The sequence below is a fragment of the Canis lupus genome, chromosome 32 (genome assembly GCF_048164855.1).
Source record: "Canis lupus baileyi chromosome 32, mCanLup2.hap1, whole genome shotgun sequence".
Classification (NCBI taxonomy): domain Eukaryota; kingdom Metazoa; phylum Chordata; class Mammalia; order Carnivora; family Canidae; genus Canis; species Canis lupus.
In genome coordinates this window covers 42,193,023-42,218,264 of record NC_132869.1, presented here as the reverse complement: position 1 = coordinate 42,218,264, position 25,242 = coordinate 42,193,023, and the positions used below count along the sequence as shown (strand labels likewise).

At 64.6% G+C, this 25,242-nt stretch overlaps 1 protein-coding gene across 7 annotated transcripts in view; it reads right to left on the bottom strand.

Annotated features, from left to right (window-relative positions):
* Window positions 1-2,896: 2,896 nt before the first annotated feature.
* The window catches only part of LINGO1 (leucine rich repeat and Ig domain containing 1), a 69,342-nt gene continuing 46,996 nt past the window's right edge, over window positions 2,897-25,242 (bottom strand). For 2 of the 7 annotated variants that reach the window (XM_072809754.1, XM_072809755.1), the window contains 2 exons: window positions 22,830-22,937; window positions 2,897-5,733 (listed from right to left, as the gene is read on the bottom strand). In XM_072809754.1, coding sequence (XP_072665855.1) covers window positions 3,877-5,721 — 1,845 coding nt within the window. In that variant the 5' untranslated portion in view covers window positions 5,722-5,733; window positions 22,830-22,937 and the 3' untranslated portion in view covers window positions 2,897-3,876. Of the gene's footprint in view, window positions 5,734-17,702; window positions 17,723-19,426; window positions 19,591-21,682; window positions 21,790-22,829; window positions 22,938-24,825; window positions 24,844-25,242 lie in introns of those variants that run through there. The other 5 variants (XM_072809752.1, XM_072809756.1, XM_072809750.1 and 2 more) reach the window with 5 other exon arrangements.

Here is a 25,242-nt window from a genome sequence, read left to right as displayed (position 1 = left end):
TTCATTCCAGATGGCCTGTGCTGCCCCCTGCTCCTTATACCTCATGAACCTCGACTTCAGGCCCTAAAAGGCTCAAGTCTCCCCAGACTCCTCCCACCAGCCAGGGTCTACGCTGCTGCTCCTCCGACCCCTCACCCCTGCTCCCTGTGACCTCCACCCCTGCCAACACGCGCACGTGCAGCCTTGTCCTCAGGGCCCGGGCATGGCCACTCTCCGTCCCGCGCATCAGCGGTGATGGCCTGGGGTCAGCTCCCACCCTCCACAGGAGCCCCTAGGCCTTCAAGGGCAAATCAGAGGCCATCACCAGGCTTGGCTTCTACCCCAATCTCGTTTGTGGTTCCAGCTCCTTTGTTCCCCACTGCCGCCCACACGGTTCCTTCCTTCCCAGTCCTGGGTTCGACCGCTCCTGCCCTGCTCGTCCGTAGGGATGCCAGGCTGCCAACGGTGGTAATCAGGGCCCCCAAACAGCTGTCGCCCACCCCCCAGGGAGAACTGGAACCGAGGTCCGCCTGACTCCAAGCCCACGCCCCAGCATCACTCTGCTGTGGGCTCTGGGTGGGTTACTTCCCGTCTCTGAGCCCCAGGTTCTCCCCCGTGGGGGTTGCCCCGGGGGTGGGAGGCGTCGGCGGTGCCCAGGTGCTGGCAGCCATCAGCCTGCTGGGGGCCGGCCCCACCCGCGCCCACTTGCTCGTCGGGGGTCGGCTCCCCGTCTTGTCACCCCCTCTCTGAGCGTGCATGCCTCGCGTGCAGGAGCGGGCCTGGGGCTCCCGCCCCTGGTGTCGGGGTCCGGGAAGCAGGCCGCACTCCAGGGCTCAGTATTCCGCCTTCTCCCCAGGAGCGTGGAGCCCGGCCTCCCGCCGCCGCCCACGGGCCGAGGCACCTGCACCACTGGTGTGGGCCGCGGCCACCCGGCTCGGCTCTGGCGCCCGCTGGGTGCAGGCCCCACACGGTCGGGGCAGAGACGGCCGCCGCTCGCCTTTGCCTGTCCGGCTGCCAGGCCAGGACAGAGCCTCTCCAGCCCGACTTGCCAGGCCCTTCCCCCTCTGGCTGGCAGGGCTCTTGGCACCGGAGTTCACTGCTGTCTTGAACAGGCGGAGGCCCCGTCCCGCAGCCCCTGCCTGGGCACTCGCCTTCCCCCAAGGGACTCTGTCCTGTCTGAAAACCACCTCACGATTCTCTCGTGTCCTTGAATTTCCTGAGGTCCGGTTCTTGCCCGCAGCAGCCAAGAATTAATTGGCCCCTTGCACCTCCTGCTCTTACCGGAAGCCAGTGAAGCCCCAGGCCTCCCAGAGGTCAAGCAACAGTCCCACGGGCAGGCCCCCGAGGAGAACGGTGCCCCCGTGGACGTGGGCTGGGGCCGCAGGCAGCCTGTGCACCTGCCCCTCTGGAGCTGAGCAGGCCTGTCAGGGTCACAGAGCCTCACGTGATGCCACTGGCCTCTTGCTCAGTATGAGCCCAAGGACTCCCGTCCCTGCTCCTGTGCTCCCCAGAGCGTTCTCCTGCCAGGTGGGGGGTCCCCACGCCTGAGCCAGAGAAGCTGGGCTTAGGAGTCTGTGGCTCCAGGAGCCCGGAACTCCCACGCCCTGGTCCTGGCCCTGGGAAGCTGTGTGGCTCTGGATAAGCTACCGCCCTCTCCGGTCCTCAGTCCGCATCTGCACCAGACTGGCCCGGACAGCGATCCACAGCACCGCAGAGGGCTGACTGGGAGCCAGGTACCACGGCATCAACGGGCACCTGCGCGCCTTCCTGTGACATCCCGATGGCCAAAAGTAGGAAGATCATCTTTACGTGACAGATCAGCAGACTGAGGCTCAGTTGGGTCAAGTAACAATCCCGAGCAGCCAGCAAGTGCCAGAGAGGACCTGGAACCCAGATCCAACCGCAATCCCCGGAGCCTAGACCACTTAGTCTAGGCTGCTCCCCAAGGACCATCAACCTTTTCCACAGCAACGCTCCGGAATCCTAACGGCAGATGCTCTCGTTTGTTCCAGGGGATAAAACCACAGTTCCAAGGGCTTGAGGCTTCCTTGGAGCCCGGGACCACCGTGGGGTGGTTGCTGGGACAGGGGAGCCAGGGTGGTGTGGCCGCATCAGCTGGGAGCCCGGGGCAGAGCTGGCTCTCGGGGCCTGTGGGGATCGGATGATGAGTGAGTGGGTGACGAGGGCCAGCTCCGTGCCAGACCCGCTCACCGTGCCGCCTCACCAGGGTGGCACGCTTGCTTCAGAATACGCTAGGCATGCAGCTGCCCGGGCCATGCCGGCTCAGGCTGGGCACGTGTGCCCCGGACGAGCCCCGACCGGAGGAGCTGCATTCTGAAGCCTCACTGCGGAGGGCTGGCTTCCCGACCGCTTCCCCTCCTCGTTCAGCTCGCTGTGTGCCGCTCCGACCCTGCGCGGCTGGATCCCCCCGAACCTGACGACCACCAGGCGGCAGACTCAGCCCGCCGTGGGGCTGCATCCACGGAGACCCCGAGGACAAGAGGAAGGGTGGAGGGGAGAAGCCAGGCCTGCGGGGCTCTCCCGGCCTCTGGAGACGGCGGCGAGCGCCCCAAGTGCCGGCCGAGCTAGGGCCCCAGCTTCTCGAGCCGGGCCCACAGATCCAGGGAAGCTACAAGGTGACCGAGCTGGCCCTTCGCACCGTGTCACCCGGGGCAGCCCTTCCCAGGGCTGAGTTCGCAGCGGCTCGATTTGGAGCGAACAAGCAGGGCGGCTTCTGACCCGCTGGGTCCGCTCTAGTGCTGCGGATCCCGCTCCCAAACCGACTCTCCCGACCCCAGGCTGGGGCGCTGCTCTGAGACGGGCCTCGGAAAGACCCCAGAGCGGCCCTCCCCCGGGATGTCCCCAACCCTGAGCCCCACTCCCCACGGTGAGAGAATAATGACCATAATGAGAGCAGTCACCCACACATGTGCACAGCGCTTTACAGGTTACAAAGTGTTTCACATACATCATCTCATCAATGCCTCACAACAGCCCTGTGAGGTAGGCAGGGCAGGGAGTCACGTTTCCATTTGTACAGATGTGGAGACTGAGGCCCAGAGAGGGTCAGCGACCTGTCTGAAACCACACAGTAAGTCAGCGGCAAAGCGGGGACCAGAAGTTAGGCCCGGGTCCTGCCTCCAGCCCCTGGCTCTCTCCACCGACTGTGCCGTCCTCCAGGAGGACCCCGGCCCCTGTCCAGAGTCTCAGCCACACCCGAGCCAGGCCCCCAGTCCCCGGCAGCGGTGCTTCCTGGCAGCTTGGCCGAGGGCCCCCACCCCATCAGGCAGCCCTGTGTCCTTCACCTGCTCCCTGCAAACAGCCAGCCTGGGGCTGGGCCCGCCCCCGCCCCCTGCCCGCTAGTGTCAGCTGCCCGGGCAGGTGGGGCTGGAACCTCCTTTCCTGTTTTCCTGAGTGATCCCTCCCCATAGGGGAAGAGAAGAGAAAGGAGGAAGAGAAGGAGGAGGAGGGGGGGAGGGGGAGGAAGAGAAAAACCAGAAGCTGAGTTGGAAGAGGGCCCTGGAGCAATCAGGACGTCAAAAGTTTGCATTCCGACTAGCTATAGGAAATAGTTTTTTTTTTCTCTTTTTATTATTTCAAGTTTTCATAAAAATCCATAATTATTGAAACCCAAGTTACAGAGGAAGTTCGTAACTTTTTTTTATTGAATTACTGACTGTGCGTGTCGGCCTGTCAGCTTCCGCCTCCAGTCTGTCAATGCGTGCCCCTGTGCAGCGGGGTCCCCGGGCCTGGGCGGCTGAGGTCCTGGTGGAAGGAGGGCGGGTGGGGAGGGGGCAGGGGCGGGGGAGGGAGGGCGGGAGGGACGGAGCGTGTGCGGAGGGAGGAGGCGGCAAGGACTGAGGACCAGGCCCCTTCCCCTGCCCCCCTGCCCCGTCCTCAGATCATCTTCATGTTGAACTTGCGGGGCGCATCGGCGGCGCTGACGCCTGCGTCCGACTTGCGGGGCACATACTCGATCTCGATGTTGTGCTTCGTGTTGCCCTTGCCCCGGCTCCAGAGAAAGAGCAGCACCAGGCAGAAGAGGACGACGCCCAGGAAAGAGATGAAGCCCATGGTGGTGGCAATGATGAGGGTCTTGATGTCGAAGGGGAAAGGCACGGTGGCTCGGGTGCTGTTGGCCTCTCCCTCGCCCGGCTGGTTGGAGATGAAAGCGAAGGTCTTGTTGGGCTGATGGGGCCAGTCGGGTGAGTAGCTGCGCACGTGCAGGTGGGCCGGCATGGAGTCGTTGCCCCCCGCGTTGGCCGCGATGCACAGGTACGTGCCATTGTCCTGCACCTGGGCGTAGCGCACCTCCAGCGTGCCGTCGGGGAAGACTGTGAGCCGCCCGTTGCTCTTGGCCGAAACCAGGTGCTTGCGGGGCGAGAGCCAGAGGATGGCGGGCGGCGGGTCGCCGTCCGCCCGGCACACGAACTGCACCGTGTGACCCTCATCCACAAACACTTGCTGGGCCTTGCGGTCCCGGATGCGGGCGCGGCGGCAGGTGAAGTAGTTGGGCAGGAGCACGTCCGGGAAGTCTTTGAACTCCTTGCCCTGGACGAACTCGGGTGTGGCACACGTGGGCTGCTGCCGGTTGAAGTTGAGCCGCCAGCGGCGCCGGAACACCCACAGGAGCCGACAGTCGCAGGCCAGCGGGTTGGAGTCCAGGATGAGCGTCTCCAGGTTGCCCACGGAGTGGAAGGCGGACTCCTCCAGCGTGGTCAGCTGGTTGCCGGACACGTTGAGCACGCGCAGGTAGTTGAGGCCGCGGAAGGCGTAGGGCTCCACCACGGCCAGCTGCCCGCCCACCAGCTGGATCTCCTGCAGCCGGAGCAGCTCATGCAACATGGAGCCCTCGATGGTGCCGATGGGGTTGTAGGAGAGGTTGAGGAAGCGGAGATAGACCAGGTGGCGCACGGCCAGGTAGGGCACGGCGGTCAGGTTGCAGTGAGTGATGGACAGGGATGTCAGGTTGAGGCCGTAGAGGCAGTTGGGCGTCATGGTGTCCAGGTAGGGCCAGTGGGAGATCTCCAAGACCTTGAGCCGATACAACCTCTTGAAGGAGTAGTCCCGGATGGCGTTGATGTTGAGGTGCCGGAGCCTCAGGACGATGAGGCTGTGCAGGTGGGACAGCGCCTCGGTGGGGATGGAGGTCAGGTTGCACTTCTCCAGGGTCAGCTGCTCCAGGCTGTTGAGGCCGCTGAAGGCCCGGTGCGAGATGTAGACGAGGTCATTGTCGCCCACCTCCAGCGACTTGAGGTTGTACAGGTCCTGGAACATGTAGTCCAGCAGGATGACGATCTTGTTCTCGCTGATGTCCAGCTTGGTCAGGTTGCTGAGGCCCGTGAAGACACCCAGGGGGATGAGCTTCAGCCGGTTGCTACGCAGCCCCAGAGTCCGCAGGCTGAAGAGATTGTTGAAGGCGCCGGGCTCCACGGCGCTCACGATGTTCTCGTTGAGCTCCAGCTCCTCCAGGTGTGGGAAGCTGGCAAACTCGTCCTGGTTGAGCGTCTTGATGCGGTTCTTGCCCAGGTCCAGCAGGCGGGTCTCGGTGGGGATGCCCTCGGGAACCGCCACGAAGCGCTTGCGGTGGCACAGCACCGCGCGGTCCTGGGCGGAGCACTCGCAGCGGGGCGGGCAGCCGGTGGCCGAGCCTGACAGCACCGAGCCCAGCACCAGCAGGAGGATGGGCTGCCAGCAGGCCAGGAGGGGGCTGGGCATGCTCCTCGCGCCCCCCGCCAGCATCCTCTCGCTCACCTGCAGCCGGGAGCAAGCACAGGACACGGGGTGGTTAGAGGACGGTGCTTGGCTGGCCCCACCCGGGCCCCCCACCCCGTCAGGATGTCCCTGGCACACGTACAGAGCTGCCGCTCCACAGTGGCTCAGGGCACCGGCTGCGACCCCGCGGTGAGGCCCGGATGCCCAGGCCGCAAGGCCTCCTGCCCTGCCGTGCTGCTTCCCCCATGCTCCTTACCCTGCCCGGAGCCCCCCCCAAAAGGACTTCCCCAGCATCCCCGGGATTGAGGGGTTCGCTGCAGGGGCATCTCGGAGGAGCCTGGCCTCGGCACCTCCTTCATGGTTTATGATTTCCTGGCGACGTGATCCATGCACGCACCCCCTCTGAATGCACCCCACCCCACCCACCCTCTGAACCTCAGCTTCCCCCGGCGCTCACAGGGATGAAGCCAGACCTGCTGAGTTGCCCTCGGGGCTCACAGAGGGGATCAGAGGGGCTCAAAGGCTGAAGCCTCCGAGAAGAGCCTAAGGAGGAGCAGGTCTGGTCCCCCACCTGCCAGGCCGGGGCCCCCGAGCTGCTGGGGCCACCCCGTCAGCCTCCGCTTCCCCGGGCACAGACACCACGGCCCTCTCCTCGCCAGCCCCGCCCGAGCCCCCACCCGGGAGCCCCAGGCTATCAGCCGACCCGGTGGCACCTGTCCGTGGCCACGAATCTGCTCCCTGGTGGGCTTTCCGGGTCAGCAGAGGGCACCCCGGCCAGGAAGCCGGGCACCTGGTGCCTCCCTGCGGAGTCCCCCGACCTCTCCCTTCCTCTGGGTCCAGCATGACCCGCCCAGGCCCCGGAGCTCAGGCCTCGGCCCCCGCGGCCCCTCCTCCCGGAGCGCCCCTGCGCCTGCTGCCGAGACCCCAGCATCCAGCGCTCCCAGGAGGTTTTTCTGACCCTCGGCGGGAAGCGCGCTCCTCTCCGAGGACCACCAGCCTTCATCTGTCTCTTGGGGTTCGGGTCACGCTCCTCCCAGAGCCCCGGCCCCGGGCCGCTGCTGGTCTGGAGCATCCCATGGCCCCCCACAGCCGGTCCGGCCCACGAGGCGCTGGGGTTGGACTGTGAGGTGACGCGGGGCTTGGGTGGCGGTGACACGGGCGATACTGCAGGTACAGGCTGCGGGTGGGTAAACAAGGGGTGTGCGGGGGCCGCCCCCGTGACCCTCTGCCAGCTGGGCTCAGAGGCTGCTCTGCCCCCCATCCCTGCCTCTGCTCCGTCCTGCGGAGAACAGGCCCAGCAGGGTGCGCAGGGGGCAGGGCTGGTCTGGACTCCCCCACGCTGCAGGGCCTGGGTCACATGGTCTCCAGAGGCCGGACTATAGTTGGAACACACACCCACACCCATGGTGCCAAGGGGGGGCTCACCGCAGGAAGGGGGGCCCCACAGCTCTACCCCCGGCCATCGGGGCTGCCCAAGGACACCCAGCCTGTAGAAGGGGGTGGACCTGGGACCAGAGCTCTGGCCACTGGGGCTCCAGCGGTCTCCCAGGACTGACAGGTGCTCTCCAGTTGATCGACTAGGTGACTGATTAACCAGAGAGGGCTCTGGGTGTCACTGACATGTTCTGGCATCTGCAAGGTCCTGTCATCCCCAGTGGCTCTGTCTGGCCCCCCTGCCCTGGGCCCCTCTCATCCTCTCCAGGCTCCGTGGTTCAGCCTCCCCCCCGCCCCCCAACCAGGCCATTTTCAACAGTCACACACGCTCCAGTGAGCCACCAGGAAAGCAAACATCCTGACAGGCGATCAATAAGTAATTGGGCCGGCAGCTGGGCTGGCTCGGGGTGGGGTGGGGGGCGGGAGACGTAGGTGGGGCTCCCAGCGTCCAGCTCAGGGCCGGGCCGGTGGGCGTAGCGGGGGCTGCAGGAGGCTGGGGTGGGGGGCACTGGCCACCGGAGATGTGGGGAAGCCCCGCACACACCAGGGGCTGAATAAGGCACTCAGCCCGCCACCGCCTTGCCTCCCACCAGTCTGCCCCGTGAGGCTGCCCAGGTGTCCTCAGCTGCTCCTGGCTCTGCACCACCTCCTTTTGGAGAACCCTCCCGGCCTCTAGGCCCAGCGGCCTTCGTGACCTCCTTTCCCAAAGGCCACCTTCTTAGTGAAGCCGTCCGTAGCCCACGCAGTCAGAAATCTTCCCCTTCCTATAACACGGAGGCTCCTTACGCTCCTTAGCGACATCACGGAACTGCTATCGAGCACATCCCTCCTTCTAAAAATAACTTGGGCCCATTGACAGAAGATGTTATGCCACAAGATGATAAAAAGATAAAGGAAGCCCGCGAGGAGAGAATGCCACGACGTCTTGCGTAATGGTGGAGGGGTGAGCTTCCTGGCAACCAGAACAAAGAAGGAAATACGCTCGCAAGCCTCTGCACTTGGCGCTGCGCCTCCACGTATAATCCTGGGTCAGCCGTGGGTGCTTCTGTCTCACAGAACAGCCCCTGGGATGTTCTTTGAAAGACAGGGTGTAGGGACACCCGGGTGGCTCAGGGGTTGAGCACCTCCCTTCGGCCCAGGGCGTGACCCCAGGGTCCTGGGATCGAGTCCCGCGTCGGGCTCCCTGCATGGAGCCTGCTTCTCCCTCTGCCTGTGTCTCTGCCTCTCTCTCTCTCTCTGTGTGTCTCATGAATAAATAAATAAAATCTTAAAAAAACCCCACAGGGTGTCCACTAGAGTTTTTGCAGGGCCGAGGCCCCTGAGTGGGCGGTGAGAATTCAAATACTGATGGAAAAGCTGACTGGCGTTGCCTTGCGTGGCCGCCGTCCCCCCCCCCCCAACCTGGCAGTCAGACCCTCAGAACAGGTCCCGCTGCGCAGGACCAAGACCGCCCGGAGGGCACGTCCTCATCCCTCACCCTGTTCATGCGGCTGTCCCTCCGGGGGTACACTGAGGCCGGGAGCGGTCAGGATGCCTGCCCCAGCCGGCGCGGCAGCTACACAGCACACGGCGAGCCTCCCCTCTAGCAGCCCTACGGGGTCGCTGCCGTCTCGGGGCGGACGGGGCCGCGTCTGCAGGGTCACCCCAACTGCTGAGCGGGCAACGTGCTGCTCCTGCGCTCCCGGCGCCGCGGGTCCTGCTGGTTAGCCCTGTGCTTGCAAAGGAGAAGTGTTTTATGCATTTTAATCAGCATTTTAGTTTGGATCCCTGCCCCCTGAAGGGCTTCCCACAAGGGCAGGAGTTTAAAAATTGGACCAATAAATACAAAGGGAATAAACGTCCAAGGCAGGCAGGTGGGCAGCCAGCGGAGGAGCCAGGCCCGGGCACAGTGTTCGGACCCCGGCACAGCCGGAGAGCCCCTGGCCCCACAGTGGTCCCGGGGCAGGACCCGGGGCTCCTCACACTGGCCCCACATGGTTCCCGGCCACCCCACCGTGTGACCTCAGCGAGGCCGGGCCTCCCCGGTCTACTCCCCGCACTCTGCGGCGAGGGGAGGACTCCAGGCTCCCCGAGGGAGCCCACGACAGAAACGGACTTTCCCCAGCTAGAAAGCCAAGATTCTCAAACCTGGTCGGGCTGGTGAGGAGTTCCACCGGGGCTGGAAGGATCTAGGGGAAAGGCCTCACTGTGGGGCCGTCCCCTGAGGGGCTCAGGATGGGGCGGGTGACTGCGGGGGGGGGGGGGGGCGGGGGGGACAGGAGGGGCCTGGGGCCACCTGCGAGTGGGCTTGGGGAGGGAGGCCAGGGGGCACTGCGCATCCCCAGGCCGCGTTCAAAAAACGTGTCTTTAAACCACTTTTAGGGCTTCCCAAATGGAATTCATTCGCCCTCAGGCCTAGGCACCAAGTCCACGGGCTCTGAGTTCTGGACCCACGGGGAGGGGCGGGCACAATGGGCCTGGAGGCGCAGGGCCAGGGCCGGCCCCAGGCCTTGGGAGGTGTGAGCGCCCTGCCCCCAGGCCCCACAAACGCCCTTCCTCAACCGTGAGTGTTGAACACACTGGATAATGTCCCCGGTGCCCGCCGCCGCCTCCGCCGGGCTCGCACCTGATTTGGGGTCGGCTGCAGCACAGGACGCAGGACGGGAGGTTAAGTTATTTTCGGTTTATAGTATCAGCGTGTCATGGTGCTCCCACTCGGCGCTCCCCAGGGAGCACGGGGCTCCCCAGCACACGCGGGCGGGGGTCCCTGCACGGAGGCGCCCGCTGCCACCGCTGGGCCCAGGGCCTCGGGTGGCAGCCCGGGTGTGTGACCTGAGCGCCCGTGGCGGGCTGTCGCCCCCGTGCAAATGAGGCAGGCGTGCACCACGCACCGCGACGTCCTGGTCCTGTCCTGCCAAGCTTCGTGTCTACCCCGGGGCTGAAGCAGGAGGGAAGGAGCAGGGACCGCTCAGCCCTGCCCGGGCGCTGATGAGCAGAAGCGCAGGAGGGAGGGGGGCCCAGGAGGAAGGAAGGGGAGCAGTGGCAAGGGTGGGGGAGGACGGGCGAGGCTGGCCCACACTCAACCACCAGGCCCCAAGCACTCGGCAGGCCCGAGTCCTCAGCATCAGCACCGCCCCACGAGGTAGGCCTGATGGTCCGACTCCAAAGGGGAAGGGACCCCTGCAGGGTGACCAAAGCCCCGACACAGTCCTCAGACTTGCCCTGTCCCCGAGTCCCCACCAGCCTGAGGCCAGAGCGTGGTCCCCTGCATCCACTTCCTGAGACTGACGAGGTGTTAGTGGGAAGCAGGCAGCTGGGAGCAGGCAACGGGCTCGATGGGGTGGGGGTGAAGCCTGCCTAGGAAGCCCTCCACGGTCACCCAGGTAGGGCCTCCGTCCTGCAGGGGTGGGGGGCTGCCCATCACGAGCCACGAGCCCAGGACTGACCACTCAGCTTGCGGAATCCAGCTAAGAAGGGATCACCGCCCAGAGCCTCCCGCATCTGCGGGGTCTGAGGACTCTGCACCTGTCTCCCTTCTCCCCGCGGGAGTTTCTGCGGCCCCCCCCCGTGTCTCCCAGCGCAGGGCCCGTCCCACGAGTGCTGGGGCAGCTCCTGACACAGCTGCTCCTCGACCAGGCTCTACCCAAGGGGCTTCCTGGAGGAGGCTGCGGCTCACTTGAGCCCAGGCTCCGCAGGGCTGGAGAGCATCCAGGGACCCTTAACTGCTCTCTCTGATCCCAAATCGGATCCCAAATCGGATCCCAAATCCACCATCCTGGGCTCCTTCCAGAGCCGCTCCCTGCTGGGGTGTGAATGGCTGATAACCCTTGGCAGTGAGCTGCTAATGGGGGAACTGGCCGGGTCAGCCTAACTGGGCAGGGGCTGCCCCCCGCAGGGGGGGTGGGAGAGGGGTGGGAGGGCCGGGAGCCCTGAGAGGAGGGCCTCTGTGTCCGTCCTCCTGGGCTGGCCACCCGCCCTGGCCCATCCTCCCTCTCTCCCTCCTCCTCCCCCTGCTGCTGCCCCCACAGGGAGGAAAAAATCAACCTGGAAGAAAATTGAGGTCACGTCCTTTGTCGTGTAGGATTCTTTATTTTCCTCTTGTTCTTGGTTCCGGCAGAGTTGCTGGACCCCCAGGGTGTGCGTGTGCCCGCATGGGTGTGCCTGTGCGTGCGGTGGGGGGCTGTGTGGGCGTGCCTGCCTGCTGCCTCCTCCCGCCTGGCCCAGTGCCACCAGCCCGGCTCTCAGCTGTGCTGGGCAACTCCAGCCTCTCCCCAGGGTGCTCGCCGGGCCCCTCAGCGGCAGCCAGGTCGGAGGGTGCCGCCTGGGCGCAGTGGGGCCGCTTGCTGCTTGCGTGGCCCTGGGCAGGCACCCGCCCCACCGCCCACCCCACTGGGGCAGCTGACCTCAGGAGCGGCCAGCCTTCCGGCCAGCCCACAGCTCCAGGCCGTCTTCGGGATAAATTATGAATTTTAATTGTCAAAGCATCTTAGTGTTTAAAGGCTTCTATATATAGGCTCTGGCCTCCAGGAGCAGCCGGCCTGGTGGGGCGGAGAAGAGCCAGTTCTGGGTGGGCGGAGGGCACTGGGCCCACAGGTCCCACGTCCGCGGTCCAGTCCGGGCACCCTGCGCATCCGCCCTGCTCTCTGAGCACGGGTGAGTCCTGGACCACTCTGGGCCCTGGCTGCCCTTCCCAGGCTGGCTCTGAGGTTAGGAGTCCAGCTAGGAGGCTAGGAGCTGTCCTAAGGGAGGTGGGAGGGAGCACTGGTTCTAGGAAGCTTCCGTACTGTCTGTGCTGAGCCCACCTGAGTGCACAGCACGCCTCCTTGGATGGGAGCTGTCCCAGAACCGAGGAGGGGTGGGCAGGTGCCCAGGGGCAGGTGTCCCAGAACCGAGGAGGGGTGGGCAGGTGCCACAGACTGAGGAGGGAGAGGGCAGGTGCCCAGGGGCAGGTGTCCCAGAACCGAGGAGGGGTGGGCAAGTGTCCAGGGGTAGGTGTCCCAGACCGAGGAGGGGTGGGCAGGTGCCCAGGGGCAGGTGTCCCAGACTGAGGGGGGGGGCAAGTGCCCAGGGGCAGGTGTCCCAGCACCGAGGGGGGGGCAGGTGCCCAGGGGCAGGTGTCCCAGACCGAGGAGGAGGGGGCAGGTGCCCAGGAGGGTAGGTGTCCCAGACTGACGAGGGGGGGGCAGGTGCTCAGGGGCAGGTGTCCCAGAACCGGGGGCGGGGGGGCAGGTGCCCATGTGGTAGCCTGAGGATGCGCAAGGAAAACACGGGTCTGGGCCGCTACAGCTCCCTTCCCACCTCTGCCCAGGTCTAAAAGGCCAACCTAGGCTCAAAGGGGCAAGAAGGTACCCGCCAGCCCTCACCTGGGCCAGCGTGGGAGGTGCCTGGAGACCTCCTCTCACCTTCCCGCCTCCCCCAGTCCTCAGGGCTCCTCTACCTTGAGGACAGCTCAGGTCGCCCATCTCAGGCTTTGGAGGCCTGGAAACCAGCCAGCCCCCGCCCCCCGCCCGCCAGGGCGCCGCCCCCCCACTCCAGCAGCCACACAGCCACGCAGGGGAAGGCCAGAGACGGAGCATCGCGAGGATAATGACGGCCTTTCGCGTGCGGCATCATTCTAAGCACTTTACGTACAGAATTCACTTCTCCCAACATGACTGGTCGAGGTAGGATGTGCTATTTACCCCCGTTTTGCAGATGGTAAAAAACAGAAGCACGAACAGGTGCTCCAACTTGCTCAAGGTCACAAAGAGGTCCCGTAACTTGCTCAAGGTCACACAGCTCGCAGGGTGTGACTGCAAACATGAGCTTGTTTCACCTTCGCGACAATCTCGTTAGGGTGGTATCATTCTCCCCGTTTTACAGATTCGAGGGTTGGCGACGGATGCACAGAGGAGGGGCAGCGGCCCCGAGTCCCGCAGCAACAAAGGGCGGAGCTGGGGCTGGGCCGGGGCGGTTGGAGCCCGGCCGTTCCGACCCGCATCGGGCCTTTCTCTGAGGCAGGTTCAAGGGCCTGCTAAGCTGTAGGGTGGCTGACGGGCACGCGGCTTCAAGTCTCGGGCTCGAAACTCCCCCTCCAGAAAAGGGGAGGACAGACCTCTCGCTGCCCTCTCGCAGCTGGGGGCAGAGAGGTCAAGAGAAGGAAGGAAACACACTGAGTGCTTTGCAGAAGGACCTCACCCACCCTCATCACATACCCCACTTCGTGGATGGGGAAACTGAGGCTCCAAGCCATTAGTTCACCTGCCCGAGGTCCCTAAGCTTGCCTGACTCCAGAGGCTGGGTAACCCTAGAGACCATCACACAGGTGACGGAAGGCCCGAGAACATCAGGGCCTCGTCCCTGGGTCCCACAGCATCTCAGGGCCAGGGCCTGAGAGGAAGCCCAGCCTCTTGGCTGCAGCCAGAACCTTCTCTCCGCAGCGTGCCGCCAGGATCCCGTGCTGGGGCTAGATCAGGGACAAGTGAAGGTTTGAGTTATTTCTGCCTCAAAAAGACGAGATATAAGAGCAACCCCCAGATTATCCCAAATCAAGGTCCAGCGAGTTTTTTATAACATGGACGGGGAAACCATAAATAAAAACACTTGCCCTTCCACCGCCACAGACTAGTCAAAGCCCTCTCTGCTCAAGTGGATCTTGGCCAACCCCTTGCCGAAACCCATTTATCCAACCCGTACACGGAGATCAGAGTCAAGGTGGCGAAGCCCTCTGGTTAGACGTGGGTGAGTGCTATGTTCTTCTCAGGCACAATCGATGCCTTTACCCAGCTGCCTGTTCATGAGCAGCCCAGGCTTGGGGTGGCCTCTCTGCAAATCTCTAGGGGTGTCCCAAGGCAGAGAGTGCAAAGAGCCCGATGCTGGCTAGAGAGGGTGGAGTCAAAGCCCACGGGCGGAGTCCTGGGGGAGGCCCACTCAGCTTAGTGCGAGAAACCAAGTGGAAGACCACACGGTTCAGGATGGAAGATCTGCCCTAGTAGTAGTGGGCGAGTGGCCTGCCACGGGAGGTATGCAAGCAGAGCAGAACAGATCACTGACGCCGGAGGGGAACCCCTCTGCTAGGACCACACCTCGGTGGCCCCTCTCAGCTCTGAGACCCCTCCACCGCACACCTAAGTAGAGGGACTGGAGACGGCCGGGCCGGCCCTCCCGAGAGCCCTACTAGGACTGGGCTCCCCCCCTGGGCCAGGCAGAGGAAGCATGCTGGCCGGGCCCCCACCCCCTCACAGAGACACGAGCAGGTTCTCTGCAGAGGGAAGCAGAGGAGGTGGCAGAGAGAGATTAATTCCCTGAAAGGGGAAAAAATAGAAAAACACACACACACCACACACCCTAATAACATGTAATAAGAGGTTGGAGACAAGGAACAATGCCCTGGTAATGTCACCCTGGCGGCAATCAATTTGGGTGTCACATGAAATAGGCATAATTATTCCGCCAGCCCTGTCGCTCGTCTCTAACTAGCTCCAGGGGCCCAGGTCCGGGCGGGGAAAGCGGCCTGGAATCAATCGTTGGTGCACCAGCTGGCAGAGAGAGTGGCTCCAAATTACCTTGCCAGCCCCGAGCTTCTCGGCCTCTGGGGGCACGCAGGGTCCTGAGGCCTCCCGGGAGGACTCTGCTAACGCCCGGGAGCCACCTTGCTCAGCCAGTCCTCACCCACTCAACGGGCAAGAGCAGTCAGGGAGGACTCCCCAAGGAGGTGGGAATACATTTGTCTCATCCAGTATTCATTCCCCAGCTCACCAAACTCTGATTAAGGACTCCCCAGGCCAAGCCCCACACCAGACCCCAGGGTGTGGAGACAGGGTTTTCAGGAGGCCATGCGTTATTAAGACAATGAAGCACAAGCTCGCTCCCTCTCCCAAGCGAGCACCGCCCCTGCCCATCCTGGGGGTGAAGGCAGAACCACTGGGGTTTCTTTGGCTCCAACTGTGCAGGACTTTATCTCTCTTTCCTCTTCCTTCACCCCCCATCCCTGAGGGGTCCTCCTGACTGCTCTTGCCTATCCCTGAGCTCAGGGCTTGTCGAGACAGCACCCCCACTAACGGGGGATGCTGAGGTACAGAAGGGACAACTGCTTCCTAAGCATCTGTTACACGTTGGCTGTTGCCCATCTCAATCCCCATTTCCTACATCAGAAACCCTGAATCCCGGAAATGCAAATCAAGACCAGAATGTACCACCATTTCACACTCAATCAATTGGTAAAACCCAGAAGGCTGACCACACCGAGCATTGGCAAGGGCGGGGGGAGCACTGGGGACACCACTCCCCTGCTCAGGAAGCATAAATGGTCTGACTCATTTGGAAAACACTTTTAGTAAAGGTGAATATGAACATGCCCTGCGGCCCAGCAATTCCGCTCCTAGCCAGATGCCCCAGAGCCACTCCGCACATCACCTCAGGCGACGGGGCAAGAAGGTTCACGGCAGCATGGTTTGGAGGGAGCAACCCACATGTCCATCAACACAAGAATGATAAATACACTGTTCAAACAGAACATAAAAAAAAAAAAACCCAAGCAGAACATTATATACCCGCAAAAACAGACTACATCTACCGTTCTTTGCCATAATACCAACAAAGCTTAGGAATATGACGCTGGAGGAGGAAAAAAAGCAAGTTCTAGAGGGCTGCAGCCAGTTTCAGGTTCTTCTGACAAAGTTCAAAAGTAACCCAAACTGAGCAATTTCCATATATTAAAAGACACGATTTTAGAAAGGCAAGGGCATGCTCACCCGATAATTAGGATAGTGGCTGCCTCAGAGAAAGCCACCAAGGAATAAAGTGAGGGGAAGTGCACGGGAGGCGCGCACCACTATGGGAGCGCTAGTATTCAGGCTGCGGAGTGGCGCTGCTGCCTCTGTAATACTGTTATTACTACTAATGCTAAATACGTGAATCAATTCCCAGGCCACACCCAGGTGAGCGAGCTCTGAACCCCAGGAGACCAAGGAAGGCTTCTAGACGGAGCGTGTGAGCTGGGGACTTTGGGCGAGTCAGTCTACCTGTCGGGCTCTCTCAGATTTCTCAGCTATCAAATCAAATCTCTGTACCAGCTCCGGGGGGAAGACTGAGAACACATCACTGATAGAAGTTACGAGTAGCTAGGGCAGCCCGGGGTGGGGGGGGGGCTCAGGTGTGATCCTGGAGACCGGGGATCGAGTCCCACAGGGGCTCCCTGCATGGAGCCTGCTTCTCCCTCTGCCTGTGTCTCTCATGAATAAATAAAAATCTTAAAAAAAAAAAAAGTTACAAGTAGCTAGCATTTCCTGAGAGCTTACTCTGTACTAGGCCCTGTTCTAAATGTTTTGCATATATTTGCATACTAAATTGTCCCGCTGGGCCTACAGGTCAACAACCTTGCTATCCTCCCTTCATGGATAAGAAGCCGCCGGAGGCCCAGGGAGGTTAAGTAACCAGGCAAGGTCTGAACCCAGGCATCCGGCTCCAGGGGTCACACTCAACAAGTTCACTGTAGAGTGACATCAGAGGAACCAAGTACATAGGGGGAGACACTGTTGTCAGTATGTGGCTCTCCCGGACCCACAGCACCCAAGGACATTCATTCATTCATTCATTCATTCCATAAACAAAGGTATCAATGCCTCAAATGCATTTGGACGTGAACGTGCCTTGCCACCACACATTGTTTCTACAAAGAACTGTCCCCGATTCTGGAATCCCGTTTTCTGTGTCTCTGCAAAGTCTGCTACCACCTCAGGACCCGCAAGTCTCTCTCTCTCTTTCTGGAAGAATTCTGACTACTTCAGCCTCCCCAAACAAATCCAATCCTTCTCTGAGGGCCTGGGTGTGCTACCAAGTACCCTACCTGGGGCATCCTTGGTGTCACCTGGCTCTGTCCATCCACACAGGCTGAGGATATGGAGTCCCCTCCAGGTGGTCCTTGCTACCAGCCAACTACTGCTCCCCAGTGCCTCCCAGCACCTTCCCTATCCAGGGGGCCAAGCAGGGGAGCCCCGGGGGTGGGTACGTGATTCCCCAGGGCTGAACATTCAAGGCAATCCATGGGAGCCCTAAAACGGCCTAGTCCGGAGCTGAACAGACAGTTGGTCCAGGATGTGTAGAATTAGCACATGAATAATTGGCACAATATTAGGTCCAAACCAGTGTGGCTCTTCACTGTGGGTGCCTGGAGGAGGAGGGTCAGTAACTTGGAGCAATCAGGAAGGCTTCCCTGAGCAGAGGCAGGGAGAAGAGGAGGGGGAGGGCCTCTGGGTAGGGATGCTGGACCAAGACAGGTGGTAGGAACTGGTGGGAAGGTAGGGGAACTGGTGGGAAGAAAACAGAGCCATCACTGGGTGACCACTGGGAGGAGGGGGAGGGGCCCTGGAGCTGGAAGGCACCATCTTTCCATAGAGTGCCACGCAGAGGACAGCAGGACGGAGAGACCCCGGCCAGCAGGCTAAGACTCTGACTTTGAAATCACCATCGTCCACTGCCTCCCCGCCCTGGCTGTCACTAGCTCCACATCGGACACACTGCCTCGAGCCTCCATGGGACCCTGCATAAATCACCCCGCACCGCCTCGCTCCTCCAGCCCCAGCTGTGATCCTCCGGCCCTTTGCTCTGGTGGGCACCTGGAGACAGCAGCAGATGAGCCATCACTGGTACCAGGGATCCTGTCTGGCTTTATGCTGAACAAAGACCCACACACAAGAGGTTTCTGGGTCTTCTCTGGTTTTGGTTTTTCCTGGTGTCCCTCTGAAATTCTGAGTTTTAGAAAACAGTATCTAGGCAAGGAAAACATGGGTGGTCAGAGGCAGGGGATGGAGCAGCTGACTACTATGCAAGGGGCAGAGCAGCCTCTCCACTTCCCTCTAGGCACCCAGGGTCCTCTCCCCACAAGCCAAGGTTCCTGGGCCTTGAGCACGAATCTGGACCCCCAAAATCTGGACCGGTGGACTGAGGACCTTCTGTAACTCTGGGCCCTGGGGAGCACTGCAGCCTTGACCAAGCCCTACCCAAGGCCCACCTCACACTTAAATTGGCAGGGGGCAGGGGAGGGGACAGAGACAGCAAGCACATCTCGGTGAGCCTGCCCTCACCCTTGCTAAGCCCTCCTCCAGGCAGGCATTGAGGCAAGCGGGTGCTGCCAGGAGTCCCTACCTGGGTTCCTAGGAGTTCCTGGCCTCTCCCCTCTGTCACTTTATCCTCTCTCTCCTGCCTCAGGCAATGAGGAGGAAGCAAGCAAGCTGTCCCCCAGCAGACCAGATCCCACATAAGGACAAAGGATTTGGGAACCCGTGACCCTCTCTCCCCTCACCTGCACTCCTTGCTGGATGTGGGGAAGCCCCGGGTGCTTTGCCGCCCGGATGCCCTGGCTCATTGCTCCCCGGGCATGGGAGGCAGCAGTGTTGGTGGCATAATGACCAGCAGGGCTGAGCCCAGAGCCGTGGGCAGGTGCACCTCCGGCCGGCTGCCCAAGCCAAGCAGAGGAGGACCAACGGTGGGCTGGGCCGGAAGGGAAGGGGCCAGCCCAGACGGTGGTGCCTCCCACCTCAGGGCCTCCGGCAGTCCCAGGGCACCTCCCACATGCCCCTTCTCCCCCACCCTGAGCCCAGGACCTTGGAGAACAAAGGGGATGCCTTCAGCAGAGCCAGGGCTGGATGGGGCTGGGCTGGGACCCAGGGTGGGAACAGGGGGCACTGCCCACGGGCCTGGCCCCACCCCTCCTCACGGTGGAAGCCACCTGGAGGGACACGGCCTGGGGGGGGGGTGCTGGGCCACCTCACAGAGGGTGGGGAGGCGGAACTGGATGCTCCCTTCTCACCTCCCTTTTCTCGGTTGCTTCCCACCTCCCACCGGCAGCCTCAGAATGAAAAGTGGGACAGGAGGAGGTGAGAAGCGGGGCTGAAGACAGACAAAGGGAGGCCCCTGAAGGGTTCCCGAGTCCTCCACAACCTCAACTCCGTCCCCTGCACCCTCCTCAGCCCCCGGTTCCCCTCTCCTCCCTCCCCGTGGGCCAGGGCAGGAAAGGGGCTGCTCCTTGTCGGGGGAGGAAGACGGTGCCCAGGCCGGAGCCCGTGGAGAACACTGGTCCCCGACCGGCATCCACCCCGGGCAGGACCCAGGAGGGGTGCAGCGCCCGCTGGGCAGGGGCTTACCGTCCGGGCCGGGCTGCGCTGGCCTGGCGGGCGGGGGCAGGGGTGCGGGGGCAGGGGTGCGGGGTGCCCTCCGGGGCTGCGCGCCCAGCCAGCCAACACCCCGGCGGCAAGGGAAGGAGCTTCAGGTCTGAGGCCGGAGGGGGTCGGGCCTGCGACGCACGGGGGCCTGGGGGCTCCGCATCGGGCCCCGCGCTCACCTGCATCTCGGGCGCGCCGTCCGTCCGCTGGGCTCGGGCACCAGCCGCATGTCTCCCCGCCGGCTCCCCCGGCCCAGCCCCCTCCCCGTCTCCTCCTCCTCGGCCCACACCTCCGCCCGGCGGCGCTGTCTGTCCGTCCGTCCGTCCGTCCGTCCGCCGCGCGCGGGGGGGCCGGGCCGGGCCGGGATGATGCGCGGAGGGCGGGGGCGGGCGGGGGCGCTCAGGCCGAGCCTGGTTCCGCGCGCCGGGCCGGGCCGGGGTCGCCGCCGCCTGAGCCGCCGAGGCCGGGGCCGGGGCCGGGGCCGGGGTCGAGGCCGGGCGCGCTCCGCAGCGGGGCGGGGGCGGGGGCGGGGGCGGGGGCCGGGGCTGAGGCCGGCGGGCAGCGGGCGCGCATGCTGCTGCCCGACCCCGGGCGGGAGAGGGCGGGGGGGGGGGGGGGTCAGCACGCGCCGGGGCCGGGGCCGGGGCCGGGGCCGGGGTCGGGGTCGGGGCCGCCCGCCCGCCCGCTCCCCTCCCGCTCCCGCTCCCGCTCCCGCTCCTGCGCCCGCACCGGCTCCCGCCCGGGCTGCGCGCTCTGCCGCGGCGCGGGGAGGGAGCGCGAGGAGCGAGCGAGCGGGAGGGAGGAGGGGCCGCGGGGAGGGGAGGGAGGAGGCGCGGCCGCGGGCCCGGAGCCCGGGGGCGGGGAGCGGGGCGGGGAGCGGGGCGGGGAGCGGCGGGGAGGGGCAGCGGCCGCGCCCTCCGAGGCCCGGGCGCGCTTCCCTGCGTGTGGACGTGTGAACGCGCCCTCCCGTGCGGCCACATGCGTGTGCGCGTGAGCACGTGAGTGTGTCCGCACGTGTCCAGCAGGTCCGTGCGCACGGCCGTGGGGCGGACACGCGCCCGACAGCGGCCAAGGCTCCCCCGGCCGCGGATGCTTGGAGGACGGCGTGGGGTCAGGCCCGGAGCGCCCGTCCCCGTGTCCCCGGGCCGAGGCGCCTGCGGGTCACACGCCCCGGCCCCGGGCCCCGAGGGCGCAGGGGGCAGCTCCGGGGCGCCCAGCGGAGGGCGCGGGCTCCGCGGCTCCCGCGCCCCGGCCCCGGCCCCGCCCCCTGCGGCCCGCGCCCCGGCCCCGCCCCCGGCCCTGGCCCCGCCCCCTTAGCCCCGCCCCGCCCCGCCCCGCAGGGGGCAGCCGCCGCCGCGACCCGCGCGGGCCCAGGGCGCTGCACCCACAGGCCGGCAGGGGGCAGCGCGCAGCCTCGGGGCGGGCACGGCGGACCCCACGTGCGCGCCTCCCGCTGATCCGGGGCTCCGGGCCCAGGGAGGGGCCGTCTCCGCGGGCGGCGGATCCTCCGGGACCGGCCGACGCGCGCGACCCCCGGCGCCGTGGGCTGCACCGGGACTCGCACCCTGGGGCCTCACCCCTCCCGCCCCGCCCCGCCCCGCCCCGCCCCCCCGAAGCGGATGCCCTTCGGCACTAAGTTAACTTGGTCGGAAAAACCACCAATGACGGCGCCCCCCGCCCCCCGCCCCCCTCCACTCCGGACAGTCTAGCGCACGGCGCCCTGCGGTGGTCGGCCCGCGGGGGCGGGGGAGGGGTACGGGTCGGGGTGGGGGTACGGGTAGGGGGTAGGGGTAGGGGTAGGGTACGGGGTGAGGGTAAGGGAGGGGTAGGGGTGGGGAGTAGGGAGTATGGGGCCGGGGTAAGGGTACGGGTAGGGGGTAGGGGTAGGGGTAGGGTACGGGGTGAGGGTAAGGGAGGGGTAGGGGTGGGGAGTAGGGAGTATGGGGCTGGGGTAACGGTACGGGTAGGGGATAGGGGGTAGGGGTAGGGTACGGGGTCGGGGTAAGGGACGGGTAGGGGTGGGGAGTAGGGAGTATGGGGCCGGGGTAAGGGTACGGGGTAGGGGGTAGGGACTACGGGGTAGGGGTAAGGGGTACGGGGTAAGGGACGGGTAGGGGTGGGGAGTAGGGAGTATGGGGCCGGGGTAGGGGGTACGGGTAGGGGGTAGGAAGTACGGGTAAAAGTACGGGTAGGGGGTAGGGGTATGGGGTCGGGGTAAGGGCGGGGTAGGGGTTAGGGTACGGATAGGGGTACGGGTAGGGCGAGCGGGGTCGGGGCAGGGGGTCGGGGGCAGGGGTCGGGGCAGGGCGCTCCGGCGGCGGCGGCGAAGGAAGCCCGGGACCTCGGGGGCCTCTCCCGGCGCCCCCACAGCGCGCCCCGCCCCGCCCCGCCCCGGCCGCCGAGCCCCACGCGCGCACCCGGAGAGTCGCACGAACCTGCTCCAGCCGAGCGGATCCCGGGCGCTCCGCGGCCTCCCCGCCGCCCCGCGTCCATCGCCGGCCCCGCCCGAGCGCCCCCGGCAGGTGCGCGCCGCCGCTCCTGCCCCCGCCGCCCTCCGAGGCGCTGCGCCCCCGCGACGGGAGGACGGACCCGGGCTCGCCGCGGGGGGGCGCCCGGCCGGGGGCAGGGGGGCGGGGGGCGGGGGGCGGGGAGGCGGCACAGGTGTCCGCGCCCCTAACGGAGCCCGCCCCGGCCCGGCCCCTCCCCGCGCTCCCGCCCCCCGCGCGCCTCCCACCAGCCCGACAGGAATAGACGCTCTCGGGCTCCTGCGTAAAGGCTCGGCGGGCGCGGGGCGGGCGCAGACCCGCAGGGGGGCGGCGGCGGGGGCGGGGGCTATTCCTGGTGCGGCGACTGACGCAGGCACCGCGCGGCCACGGCATCGCCGCCCCCGACTCACCTGCTGCCAGCCTCGGTGACGGCGGAGGAGCTGGGGGGGCGCCCCTGCCCCCACGACCCGCGCCGGGTCGGCCCCTGCGCGCACCCAAGAGCCCCGCCTGCGGCTCTGCCCTGGGCCTGGCTTCTCCACCGGGCACGGGTCCCCGCCCTGCCCCTTGCCGTCTCTGCAGAGGACCGACCCCCTCCAGCGCTCCGGGTGCACTGCGGTGGGTGGGGCGCAGCTGGGGCAACCAGGCGGAGGAAGGAAGCGCCTTTGGGAGGGTCCAGCCCGGGCCTCGTGCGCAAAGACCCCACAGAAGGGCGGGGAGGCCTGTCACCGGGTCCCCACGAGATGGGGAATGAGGCGCCTCTGCGCTCTGGCCGGTGGGGGGACCCCGCAGAGCCCCCTCCCGGGCCCCACCCTGGGGACCAATGTGAACATCGGGGCGGCCTGGCCCAAGGCCTCCTTGGCATAACCTAACCCGGGGACCCTGCCGGCCTACAGCTGCGGACTGTTGCCCCCACACTTGCAAGCCTCAGCCTCACTGGCCTGCCCGCACCTGGGCTTCAAGACCAAACTGAGACCTCTATTAGTGGTCTCCATTCCTGTCTCCCCTCCCCAGACCGAAATGGCCTGGGAAGCCAGGCCGCAGTCTCCTCCCTCTCTGTCCTCAGACTAGCAGCTCCCAAGAGCAGGCCTCGACCTACCTGTCTCGCGGGTGGGCACACGGCAGATCCTGGCTTCAGGGAGAATATTCGGCAAGCCTCAGTCAAGCAGGAGCCGATGGCTGGAAGCAGCAGCCAGCCTGCAGTGGCCTGAGTGAGAACAGCAAAGTAGAGAAACTGGAACGGGTTTGCCAGGGGACTGGGGAGGAGGGGACCGGGCCCTGGAACCTTTGCTCAGCCCCTACTGTGAGCCAGGCTCAGAGCCACAACTTCGAGTACTTGTCACTTCAACCCTGGTATTACCACCCCTATTGTACAGATGAAACACTGAGGCTCTGGGGAGGCTGGTATCTTGCCCAAGTTCAGTCTGATAGAAGCAGGGCTGGACTTTGAAGCTCGGCGCCTGCCTGATGTCACAGCGCCAGCTCTGGGCTCCGCCACTCTGCGAGGCCGTCGATGCAGGAAGAGGGGCCAGTTCCCCAGGGCCCAGGAAGGAATGGGTGGCACACGCAGGCCCGCCTGTGCGCCGGCTCTGTCGGTGCTGGTGCTGCCTGTGTGGGGCCCGGCAGCTGGAGGGGTTTTACGATGATGATTATTTCTGAAGCCACTTGAAATTAATGACAGCTCTAAAATGGCTGGGACAGTGGAGTCATTGCTGAAACCTCTAATTAGCAAGAAAAACGGAGACCAGGAGCTGGGGAGGGGGTGGGGGCTGGGCAGGCGGCACAGGGCATGGAGCAGGTTGGGGAGCAGGCTGGAGCGGGAGCCAGCAGGAGGTCCCTGGGGAACTAGTGGACACCCCCCCCCCTCAATGTCCTAATTCATATCACAAATTTGATTCCAAGCACTTTTAATAACTTGCTCTGCGACCTTGACAGGCCACTGCCCCTCCCTGGGTAAGAGCTTCGCTGGCTAGGCAACGGGGGTTGGCAGGGTGGGAAGGTGCTGTCTCTGTGGCCCCACCTGGAGAGTGGGGTGAATGGGATGTGACCTCAGGGGGGGCTCCTTCAAGGCTTCTGAGTTCCTAGAAGGCTGAAGCCCAGGAATGGGGGGGCAGTGCAGCCTCCAGGGGCAGCAGGGGCCCCACGCGCAGCCCTCCGTGCTGGGGTTGCTGAGGCCGCGGGTATAATGAAGTCCTAAGGACTCAGGCTGCAGTGAAGTGGATCAGGAAGTAGCAGAAAATCCATAGGTCAGAGCCCCGCACTGGTGCAGCCATGGAGGGGGTGGAGATGCGGCCTCCGAGGGGCTGGCAAGGAAGCCCCTCTTGGAGGTGGGCCTGGAGCTGTGGCCAGGGTTACGACCTTCTTGACGCCCTCTGAAGCCCCTCGATGAACCAGAGCGACTCAGGGATGCCAGGGGCCCAGTCAGGCATGTGGCAGAGGGTCACGCCCAGGAACCGCGAGGGAAAAGACAGTCCTCCGGGTGCTCCCCAGTCCCTGTCCCCCATCCTGCATGGGGCAGCCGGCCCCGGGAAGGGCACTGGGGCTCAGCTCAAGGGGACTTTGCGCAAAGCGCACGTGGAGATGTGCTGATCCCCACGGAGGGATTCCCCCTGCGGCCGAGGCCGAGGCCAGGGCTCCAAGGGCAGAGGTGCAGAAAGCCCGCCGTCGCTTCCCCGGTGTCTCTTCCCCGGCAGCCCCCTACCTCACCATGTCTTGTCACTGAAGCTTTCTCAGACTCTCCACCCATTTCTTCCAAACGTTCCCCTCTTCCCTTTCAATCCGGGGCTCTGTGTGGCCCCCTCCTTCCAGAAGCCTACTCTGAGCACCTCAGCCTCCTGCTCTGTATCCTTGGGTACCTCTCTGGGCCTCCGTTTCCTCTTCTGGAAGATGGAATATCAGTAGAACCCATTTCATGGGGAATGACCTGAGGGTCTCATGACTTAATACATATCCAGTACTTGATGCGAGGCCTGGCACACGGTAGGTGCCTAAAAAACGGAGGCATATAATAGGTGCTTAATAAATGGTTATTATGCTGCTACGGTTGCTCTCCGTTCCCTGGCCCTCCAGCCCCTCCTCTATAACGACAGAGGTACCTTTCAACGTTCCCACTAAGAGAAGCCTCGACCGAGTTCATCCTCTGAGAATCAGGAACACCCCGAAGGCAGGGATTGATCTTGTGTCTCTTCCACTTTCTGCAGAGAGCCCAGAGCCCTGATTCCAGAGGCGATGATGTGTGCAAATTAAACTCCGCTGAAATCCACTCATCGGGAAGGACTAGTGGGTTCCCCCTGGAGGCGGAGGGGGCCAGGGCATGGGGGCAGAGACACTCAGATCCTCAACTCTCACTTCCCCTCATCTCGGGGCCTTGGTCACCCACGCCTCCACTGGAAATGTTCCAGCATCCATGACATTCACTCATCTAGCAGCAATGTAGGCAGCAGCCTCCACTACTTGGAATCCCACTGAGAACTGGCTCCTGGAGGACCCAGGGTAGGAGCCGTGCAGATGCA